This window comes from Cygnus atratus, chromosome 1 (assembly GCF_013377495.2).
Source record: "Cygnus atratus isolate AKBS03 ecotype Queensland, Australia chromosome 1, CAtr_DNAZoo_HiC_assembly, whole genome shotgun sequence".
Classification (NCBI taxonomy): Eukaryota; Metazoa; Chordata; class Aves; order Anseriformes; family Anatidae; genus Cygnus; species Cygnus atratus.
The window spans coordinates 37,329,922-37,341,192 of NC_066362.1; the positions used below are offsets into that span (position 1 = coordinate 37,329,922).

Sequence of the window (11,271 nt, forward strand, 5' to 3'; positions counted from 1 at the left end):
GTTCTTTAGAGGTGGCTTTATCTACTTCTGTGCTTCCCCTTACCTTTTAGTTACTCCTTTATTTCTACCTGTATTCCTTTTATTTATTGCTCTAGACTTGTCTTGGTCTTCACTTGCTTGCCCTGCCAAAAGCAGTGTCCTTTCTGTTGTGTTCTCCTTCTGAATCTAAAGCTATCCTACTCAGTATGTTTCTGTGTAGTCTTCCATTTCTAATGCAGAGCATAATACTTTACATTAGCGAAGCAACTGGCTGTTCAAGCTTGTTTTGTTGGGTGTGAAAGCTTCTTCATGTTACGTTCAGCTTCTCATAGTGACAAAGGATCTCTGGTGTTTAAAACCTGTATTTTCTCATTACGAAAATGCTGAGGTTTTGTTGTACTTTCAGGTTCTGCATTAGCGGCTAATGTTTGCAAAAAGATCACAGGGCGTCTCACTAGTGCTATAGCCAAGCAGGAAGATGTGTCTGTTCAACTGGAGGCACTGGATATCATGGCTGATATGCTGAGCAGGTAAACATCCTTCTTCCAAAATGCTGGTGAATGCTGATAAATACCTTTTAAAGCTTGAAATTTTTAATCTTTCAAATATTAAATATAATTCATTTAGTTGAAGTTAAGTGGAAAAATATGTCAAGATATTAAGTACAGATGAAACCTCATTTAAAAAAAAAGTGAATGTATTGATAAGTTGTATTGATAAGATGAAGATAAGTTGGTTGATAGACTGATTATTGTTTCATCTTCTGAGAACTGTAGCTTTAAGCTAATTTTCAATGCTTATTTGCTTTGAAGGTATATGTTAAACTCCTTTGTTGTGTTTAAGCTTTTGGAACTTTAAAAAACTTAATTGTAATCTCTGTGATGTTTTGAAAATATTTAAAATAATTCTGGTAGAGTATATGAACAAAGTTACCTAGATTCAATTGGTTTGAGTTTGTGTTTTGTCTGTTTTAAGGCAAGGAGGACTGCTTGTTAACTTCCATCCTTCAATTCTGACCTGTCTGCTCCCCCAGCTGACTAGCCCCAGACTTGCTGTGAGGAAAAGAACCATCATTGCTCTTGGTCACCTGGTTATGAGTTGTGGCAATATGGTTTTTGTTGACCTCATTGAACATCTGTTGACAGAGCTGTCTAAAAATGATTCCATGTCAACAACTAGGACCTATATACAATGTATTGCTGCTATCAGTAGGCAAGCAGGTCATAGAATAGGTAAGAAAAATACCTAAATTATCTGTAACTAAAAAGTTCTTTAGATGAGAATAATGACTTTGGTAATATTCTTTTATCAGGTGAATATCTTGAGAAAATAATTCCTTTGGTTGTAAAGTTTTGTAATGTAGATGACGATGAACTACGAGAGTATTGCATTCAAGCCTTTGAATCCTTTGTTAGGAGGTAAGTAATTCTCAGGTGCCTGTGTCATGTGCCTATGTGTTGTGTACTTTTTGGTTGTAAGTGTCAACTGGTAGTCTCCTTGGTACAAAATATTTTTGCAAGCTTTGAGCTGGAATTGTTCCTATAACTGTCTTAAAAACTTAAATGTTAAGCAGTATGTTATGTCTGCACTTCATAAACTGTACTGTGCCAGACATACTACTGATTCATACAGGAGGGGGGAAGTATTCTAATATTTCTTGTCCACTGCTGATGAGGGAGAAAAACAAAAACTTGATATCCAAAGGCATATCTTGGTCTTCTGCAATCTTCCAGTCTAGTAGTTTGGGTCCTTTCTGAAGTACAGATTCAGATGGATGCATTTGATGACACTTGCCTTGGCTATAACGTCTTCAGAGTACAAGATGTGATAATTTCATCTTCTAGGTAGAAATGTTTTAATTCTTGTAGGTAATTTAACTTTTATTTTTGTACTATGCAGATGTCCTAAAGAAGTTTATCCTCATGTATCTACTATTATAAACATTTGTCTTAAATACCTTACCTATGATCCAAATTACAATTATGACGATGAAGACGAAGATGAAAATGCTATGGATGCTGATGGTGGTGATGATGATGATCAAGGTATGTTTGTTTTTTGGTGAGGGGGAGAGAAAGAGCTTGGGAACTTGCAGTGGTCTGAGAAAATGGGTGGTATTGCTAATAAGTACAAGTATTTGAATGGCTTGTATACTTCTGAATTCATTTTTTAAGATGTGCTTAAAAACAGCACATGAACTCATTTAAAAATAAATGTACAATAAAAGTACTGGATGTTACTGCTGGAGATAAATACTTCCCGTGGTGAATGTAAAGTACAAGATAAATACTTTAAAATACTTGAAAGATGGAAAAATGAGATGGTAAAAGCTAGCAGCGTCTAAGATGATCGAACTGAAGTAAGAAATGTGTCAGTTAATGAATTGAAAATACATGTTTGTCATGGGAAAGACTTCTCAATACTTCCAATGTATAAAATATCATTACTTAATGCATACAATCTAATACATTGAAAATTGAAAGATACGCAGTGTTTTTCTGTTAGGATAAATTATTTTGACTGAAAAGTAGAAGGTATTTATTGTTAATATTGTGGCTAAATTCTTTGCTGTATGTAAGGTTTATGAAAACTTGGATACAAGTAATCTGAACCCAGAGCATAACATTATTATTACTTTAAGATTGAATGAGCTGTATAGTTCTTGCCTTAGTGTTTAAAAAGTCAATTTGTCTTGCTTATTGTATGTTTTCTGTGGTCATTTTGGGTATGATTTGGTTTGATGTATTCCTAGAAAGAACTGAATAGAATAATTTGTTGAATCTTGGTCAGTTAGTAGCTGTTGCATTGTTGATTAGGTCATGAAAAAAAGAATAACATGATTTAAATCAGTAGTCAGGCTGTAAATGTGATGGGAACCACCTTGTCCAGTTTCCAGCTTAGATAAATACATGTGTAAGACTAGTGTGAGAAAATTGGTAGAGAAAATAATTAGTCTTAAGATTTAGGCAGTTTGGAAGCCTTTTATGTATGGTTTGTAACATACATCTCCACCTGTTACTTTGGAGTGCCTTACACAAAGAACCAAAGTGTGTTTTTATTAATTGTTTAAAATAAAGCTTGATGCTGTGATTGTCTAGATTTGAACATATGCATATTTTTTTTCCCAAGGGAGCGATGATGAATATAGTGATGATGACGACATGAGCTGGAAAGTGAGGCGTGCAGCTGCTAAATGTCTGGATGCTGTTGTTAGCACACGACACGAAATGCTTCCAGAATTCTACAAAACTGTATCTCCTGCTTTAATAGCCAGATTCAAAGAGCGTGAAGAGAATGTTAAAGCAGATGTCTTTCATGCATATCTTTCTCTTTTAAAACAAACTCGACCTGTGCAAAGTTGGCTTTGTGATCCTGATGCAATGGAGCAGGGAGAGACACCTTTGACAATGCTTCAGAGTCAGGTTGTTCATCAAATTTTTGTTATCTTTTTAAAGACACGTTGAAGTTGTCCTGTTCATATGGATAGCTCCTGAAATATGCTGTGCTATACTTCTGTCATTTGTAGATTACAAATTATTACTGTAGTACTAACAGAGAGAGTAAGCCAGGGAACTGGCCCAGAACAGTACAGCAGTCTTAGAAACTAAAATTATCAGCTCAGGCAAATGTGTTTAGCTGACTTGTTCTTTACTCTCACCTGTAAAAGTTGTATGACCTATGTAGTTTTGCCACCTTACCAAAGCAAAGCAGTTATTTTGTGCGTTCTAGAACGTAGGCAAAAGGTCTACTGATCAAGATAAAATTTGATTTGCTACAACATGTTTTATTTGCAGAGTAAAAAGGGTAGTGTTGTCAAATGACATTTTCCTTTTTCTAAGTTAATTATTTGACTAAATTTTCAATTGTTGCTCTATATAGTTTTGTTAGTGCAAATCTAGTTTTCATGTTTCATCTCACCTTTTAAAGTTAAATTGCTCTTTTTATGGTTACCAATTCTTTTTGAATCTTCATTTCCTACTGTTCATACAACAACTCTGATTCTGCGGAGAAACCAGAAATAGAGAAAGATGTGTCCTAGCCTTCTATATCCCCCGGTGATCAAAGGTGAAAGAAATGTAAGCTACTGAATCAATTAACAGATGTGTGATGGTTACAGGTTCCCAACATTGTTAAAGCCTTGCACAAACAAATGAAGGAGAAAAGTGTGAAGACCCGTCAGTGTTGCTTCAACATGCTGACTGAGCTAGTAAATGTATTACCTGGAGCCCTAACACAACATGTTCCTGTACTTGTACCAGGTATGAAAAATATACTATTAACCTAAAGATTTACTGGCAACTTGGTTATGAAGCTTCTAAATACAAAAATCTTCACCGTGTTTTTTACGAAAGCTTTGAAGTGTTGTTTCTATTTGAAGAAATTGGCAACATAATCAGCTACTGTGTGAAACCATATAAATATTTTAGTGACACATATCCATTAATCTTGAAAACAAGCGTTGGCTGTAAGTTTGACATTTTTTCTTGTATATTTTGATGAAAAGTTGATTTGCCTCTAGTTGCAAGATCAAACGCTGCCCTCTTATATCAAAAATACTGCCCATATTTTAGCTTTTGGAGCCTAAAATGCTGAATTTTGAAGTAAAAAGGAAAAGTAAATTTGGAAAACTTAAGGGTGCAGGTTACCTTTATAATTAAGAAAAGACATCACAAACCATCAAATGGCCCAGGTCCTCTGTGTAGAGGAAGTTTGAAAAGTAATTGTTTGAATAAAGTGGTGAAAGGGGCTTAGAAGCATTCAATAAATGTTTTCCTGCACCCAACCTGACACAGTTACAGCTACCTCCTTTCATAAATTTTGAAGTGTTCTAACAGAATATAAATATCCTAACCTAAAAGTACATTTTTCTTTTTTCTTCCAGGAATAATTTTTTCACTGAATGACAAATCAAGTTCTTCTAATCTGAAGATAGATGCTTTGTCCTGTTTGTATGTGATCCTCTGCAATCATTCTCCCCAAGTCTTTCATCCTCACGTTCAAGCACTGGTACCTCCAGTTGTAGCTTGTGTTGGAGACCCGTTTTACAAGATAACATCAGAGGCACTTCTGGTTACCCAACAGCTTGTGAAGGTCATTCGTCCTTTAGACCAGCCTTCTTCCTTTGATGCTACTCCTTACATCAAAGATCTCTTTACTTGTACAATCAAGAGATTAAAGGCTGCTGACATTGATCAGGAAGTGAAAGAAAGGGCAATATCTTGCATGGGTCAAATCATTTGTAGCCTTGGTGACAGCTTGGGTACAGACCTGCCTAGTACACTTCAGATCTTCCTAGAGAGACTGAAGAATGAGATCACTCGGTTAACTACCGTGAAGGCCATGACACTGATTGCTGGTTCTCCTTTGAAGATAGATTTAAGACCAATCCTTGGGGAAGGAGTTCCTATTCTTGCTTCTTTTTTGAGAAAGAACCAACGAGCTTTGAAACTGGGTACTCTTTCTGCTCTAGATATCTTAATTAAGAATTACAGTGACAGCTTGACAGCTGCCATGATTGACGCTGTCCTGGACGAGCTTCCACCTCTTATTAGTGAAAGTGATATGCATGTGTCGCAGATGGCCATCAGTTTTCTGACAACACTGGCTAAAGTATATCCTTCCTCCTTGTCAAAGATTAGTGGTTCCATTCTCAACGAACTTATTGGGCTGGTGAGATCGCCTCTACTCCAGGGTGGAGCACTTAGTGCCATGCTAGAATTTTTCCAAGCTTTAGTTGTGACTGGTACAAATAATTTAGGCTATATGGATTTACTGCGCATGTTAACGGGTCCAGTGTACTCTCAGAGCACAGCACTTACTCACAAGCAGTCTTACTATTCCATTGCCAAATGTGTGGCTGCCCTTACTCGAGCCTGCCCTAAGGAAGGACCAGCTGTTGTAGGTCAGTTCATTCAAGATGTCAAGAACTCAAGGTCCACGGATTCCATTCGGCTTTTGGCTTTGCTTTCTCTTGGGGAAGTTGGGCATCACATTGACTTAAGTGGACAAATTGAGCTGAAGTCTGTAATATTAGAAGCATTCTCTTCTCCTAGCGAAGAAGTCAAATCAGCAGCATCTTACGCATTAGGCAGTATTAGTGTTGGCAATCTTCCTGAGTATCTGCCATTTGTCTTACAAGAAATAACCAGCCAACCTAAGAGGCAATACCTTCTTCTTCATTCCTTGAAAGAAATAATTAGCTCTGCATCAGTGATTGGTCTCAAGCCATATGTTGAGAACATCTGGGCCTTACTTCTGAAGCACTGCGAATGTGCAGAAGAGGGTACAAGGAATGTTGTTGCTGAATGCTTGGGCAAGCTTACTTTAATAGACCCAGAGACTCTGCTTCCACGACTCAAGGGATACTTGGCATCAGGTGAGTAGTAATAACTCATGTATATGTTGTAGCAAATGGCCTTATTCTATCTATTAATAAATTGTTTTGTTCTTGCAAATGATTTGCTTAAGTTCTGTGATACTCCTGTTTTGCTCTCCCTCCCTGCTTCTGCATCAGGAGCAACATGGAGCTTAGATCCATCTTGCTGTAGGATATTAGTCATACATAACACGCTTTTTTCAATCTTTCCTTTGGTATGAGTATGGTATTTTAATTATGTTACATTCAACAAAGCTATAAACTTAAGTGGAAGAGCATGGGCAACAAAGGGACCAGCACTGCTTGATGGACTAATTGTAATGCATTGACATTTATAAGTAAACTACAGTATTCCTAATTTCAGATGAGAATTCTGAAATTTTAATTATCAGGAGGAATCATTGTGTATAATCCATGAATCAGTTTCATATCAAGAACTGTATTGATGTGCTTTCTTCACGTGCTTCTACTTCATAAAGGAAGGTTGTTTGTAGGCTTGTGTGAGATGAATTAAAAAGTCTCCTAATATGCTAATTATTTGAGTTTTCTGTGACAGAAAATGTTTATTACAAATATTATGTTATCGCCCCCTCATTAAAATGCAACACCAGTGCATCTGTGGAGGTAACATTGCGCTGCAAGTAATAAGTAATGTTTATTTTTCAGCTTTCTTAAGAGAATTAAAAGCTTTAATTGTGCTGTTTTAACGTTACATGCTCATGATTTTATTTCATATTAGGATCTTCATATGCTCGAAGTTCAGTGGTTACTGCTGTTAAGTTCACTATTTCTGATCATCCACAACCCATAGACCCGCTCTTGAAGAACTGCATAGGTAAGTTCTTTGCTTTTAGTGACAACCTCTAAGTTTTCAAGTGATTAAATTGCATTTAAAATGTTCTTTGTGCTTTCAGAAAAAAATACTGTGTAGGTACCAGAAATAGCTGCTAATGTTAGCTGTTGCAACAGTTATGAAGTGCTTCCTTAATAGACAGTTATTTCTATTAATTCTAGCTTGTTTGAATTCTGAGTAGTAAAAGGTGTGTGATAAAAGTGGTATGTATTGAAGCTGTAATGGGCAAAGAATGCAGAGAGCTAGGGTATGTAGGATGGTGCCTAAAAGCTGATTTCCTTTCCCATGCTCTTGCCAAATTATATCAGTTTGATGTAGTAAGGTACTGTCTTTAACCAGAAGGGTAGTTTTGGAAATATTTGACATTGTCACTTAAAATATATATATATGTGAATGCTGGGTGACTTGTAAATTTAGATCCTCATGATTCTGTAATGCTTTGTGGTCTGAAAGTTATTGGAAGCATGTGTAGTTTTTATAGGGATTGGAGCTTTGCAATGCTCATTTGTATGATAGCGTTGTAGATTTGTTTAATATGCTATGGTGAATGTTAGTTTTATAGTGGATATGATTACACTGTAAAATCTGTACAAAGCTGTGTATACTACTAAATGTAATGGGGAAGGAAGGATTCATCTTTAAAAACAGTTTTGTAGAGAGCAAGTTTTTTTACTTCTGGTGAGGTGGTGTCAAGCTGTTACGTGTTACTTTCATCACTAAGCTTAAGTACTTTTAAATAATATATAAAGTTGTTTGATTATACTTGTGGGTTTCTCCTCCTGCTGTCCCCCTCCCACTGAAGTTGCCTTGCCCCTTTGGTTTCTGGGAATATTTACTAAGTATTGAATACTCATACAGTCAAAAACTATTCATATGTAGTACTGCAAAAATCTTGTTTAGTTTTGTTTAAAAATCATTTTTAGTTTTCTTACCCATCTTTTTTGTGGTTATGGAATTTACTTGTTTACAGCCTGCTGTTTTTCTCCTTTTTAAAGTTTCATCTCTTTTAAACATGGGGATGAAAATATGATATAATCTTGCAGGCATTTATTTTACCAGGGCAGTGCTATAGAATGCTAAAATTTCTAATCTGAAAATGCACTGAGGGTGGGGTGGGCTGAGAGACACGTTGTTACATTTATATATACTAAGTAGGCTTATTTTCTGGTAGCATAGGAATTTTTTGATTTATTTCTGTACATGATTGCAGGTGATTTTCTGAAAACATTGGAAGACCCGGATCTCAATGTCAGGAGAGTAGCCCTAGTGACATTTAACTCAGCTGCACACAATAAACCGTCATTAATAAGGGACCTCTTAGATACTGTGCTTCCTCATCTTTACAATGAAACGAAAGTCAGAAAGGAACTAATCAGAGAGGTATGTTAACTAAGAAAAACAGGGCTAAATTAACATAAGTAGACGCTTAGTTTTTCTAAATAAATTCCTTTTTAACTTTAATTTTGAATTTGCCAACAGGTGGAAATGGGACCATTTAAGCATACAGTTGATGACGGGTTGGACATAAGGAAAGCTGCTTTTGAGTGCATGTATACTCTCTTGGATAGCTGTTTGGATAGACTAGATATATTTGAATTCCTGAACCATGTTGAAGATGGCTTGAAGGACCACTATGATATTAAGGTTAGCTGTCTTTTGTGTGTGTGTGTACACAGTGAGTCAGTCAAAATATTTTAAATAGTAAATAGACTGAAACGGTCAAAATACTACTTCATACGCTTAAATATTTCAATATTTAATAAAGTGTTGCTGTTAAAGGTTACACAGCATTTTAGGAATTTCTTTCCACATGCCGATCATAACTGATTTTTGGATTGTTTTTCTCTCAAACTAGATGCTAACCTTCTTAATGTTGGTGAGACTGTCTACCCTTTGTCCAAGTGCAGTGCTGCAGAGATTGGATAGGCTTGTTGAACCTTTGCGTGCTACATGTACAACTAAGGTATTGTTTTAAATTTAAACTTCTGCTTGTTAATTACGTAGTATGGTCTTACAGAAGTATAAACAAATTTGTGTATGAAGAACAATTCTGAGAATCTAGGTGTATTGCTGCAGCATTTCCTGAATTGCTGTTCATAATTTGCAACAGGTAAAATAATACAAATAATGTGAGCCCTTATGTGTATTACCTTTCCTTAAATTACAAATTGAAGCGTAAACTTGTTAAGCTTCTTTTTAAAATCCTCTATTTCTTTGGCATTCCTTTTATGCCTTAAAAATCTAGCTGCCACATGGACAACTTGTCTCATTTCATTATAAATTGTGAAAGTATTGAGGGTACTGAGGGTTTTTCTGACTTCTGACGATTGTTATTGCAGACGAAAAATCAGGTGATGAAGGATGGAGGCTGTGTAAAGTGGTGCTGTCATTTATGTTACAAGATTCTTGGTTCTTGGCACAGTTGGTCTCCTTCTATACCTGTCGTTGTCTCGATCCAGCTACATACTCTGATAGTGATTTAATGCTCGATTTACCTTTCTTCAATACTGTAATCAGTTATTTTTTGAGTCAAGAAATCTGACTGTTTTTAACAGTAGTTTGTTTTTATCACTGAAATCAAACAAGACTAATCAATATTTAATAAAGGTTAACTCTTTTTGAAAATTTCTATTCTCTGGAGGCTGGAAGTGTTGTGTTAATACGATTTCAATGTTGTCTACTGACCTTAGTAGCTGGAGGTTGGCTGCTAGAATTGTTTTAATTTGGTGATTGACTTGGTAACTCACGGCTTTTTTTTCCGCTTACTTTCAGCGTTCAAGTTTCAGTCTGTTTTTAAACTGCTGGTAAAAAGTCTGCTAAAAAGTACACGTTTTAAGACCTTTAAAACTATTGTGAAAGTTGTCCAAAGCTATGGAAGGAAGCAGATCTTCATAAGCTGTCTGTGTTAAGGTGGGTGTAGAGGGAAAGTTGAGCTAAATCTTCAAACACTTTCTTTTTTTTTCTATAGGTCAAGGCAAATTCAGTGAAACAGGAGTTTGAAAAGCAAGATGAACTGAAACGGTCAGCTATGAGGGCAGTAGCAGCGCTTCTAACCATTCCAGAAGCAGAGAAGAGTCCATTAATGAGTGAATTTCAGTCACAGATAAGCTCTAACCCTGAGCTGGCAGCCATCTTTGAAAGTATCCAAAAAGATTCATCATCCACTAACTTGGAATCAATGGACACTAGTTAGATGTTTGCCCAAAATGGGGACCATTATGTTGAACCATAAGATGCACTGAATTGACAGGTTATGAGTAAGAAACAAAAAAGTATCTAATCTACACATTGTTCCACTTTATTTACCTTTATGGAGACAGTTGGCTTTTCCCATTGTTGCTTTTCTAGCATTTATTCCAGAAATGTATTTCCATAATCCAGAGTTTAACCACTCTTGTTTTAGTGGATTTGGCCACATTTGGGAATTAAAAGTTGACGCATGGTGTATGGAAATAGGTTCCAACATCCATTTGCCCTGTAACATTTAGGATTAAAATGTTAAAATTTTGTGACCATGATTTTTTTCTTTTATTCACTCTTTCTACTTGTAAACAACAACAAAAAAGGTGTGTGTGGGGGGGAAGGTGGGAATCAAGCATCCAGGTGCACCATGTTTTTGTATAACTTTTTATTAGTTTTTTCGTTTTGTTTCAGCTTCATAAATTGGTTTGGCTGGCAGATAAATTCTGTGTAAGATTTATTATATTAAAGAGAGGGCTTGGGCACAGTTCAAAAAAAAGCAGACATAAATGTCATTTTTAAAGGTGTGGGGATTAAAAACCAAATATCCCTCTTGTGCACACTAATTTTGCATGAGCAAGTTTACAAATATATATTGTCTGTAAAACAGCATGTGCAGTTTATTCGTAATACAAGTTAAAATAAGCGCTACTGTATCAGTGCAGTTTTCAGGTATCTTAACATACAGAACATTCATACAGGAAGGGAGGAATGAAGGTTAGTTGTTTTAACCTGGGTTTTTGAAATGCCAATAGCATGACCCTGCAGATTATACTCGCAGCAAGTATGACAGCTTCTGCAGTGTTCATGGTTTTTCAAACTC

General features: G+C 36.0%; 1 protein-coding gene across 1 annotated transcript in view; it reads left to right on the forward strand.

Annotated features, from left to right (window-relative positions):
• Positions 1-10,726, forward strand: part of CAND1 (cullin associated and neddylation dissociated 1) — a 28,074-nt gene extending 17,348 nt beyond the window's left edge. Inside the window, exons 4-15 of the mRNA XM_035544010.2 lie at positions 386-509; positions 955-1,211; positions 1,292-1,397; positions 1,879-2,024; positions 3,109-3,401; positions 4,097-4,238; positions 4,862-6,355; positions 7,095-7,190; positions 8,419-8,588; positions 8,688-8,852; positions 9,064-9,171; positions 10,177-10,726. Coding sequence (XP_035399903.1) covers positions 386-509; positions 955-1,211; positions 1,292-1,397; positions 1,879-2,024; positions 3,109-3,401; positions 4,097-4,238; positions 4,862-6,355; positions 7,095-7,190; positions 8,419-8,588; positions 8,688-8,852; positions 9,064-9,171; positions 10,177-10,401 — 3,326 coding nt within the window. The 3' untranslated portion in view covers positions 10,402-10,726. The remainder of the gene's footprint in view (positions 1-385; positions 510-954; positions 1,212-1,291; positions 1,398-1,878; positions 2,025-3,108; positions 3,402-4,096; positions 4,239-4,861; positions 6,356-7,094; positions 7,191-8,418; positions 8,589-8,687; positions 8,853-9,063; positions 9,172-10,176) is intronic.
• Positions 10,727-11,271: the final 545 nt, after the last annotated feature.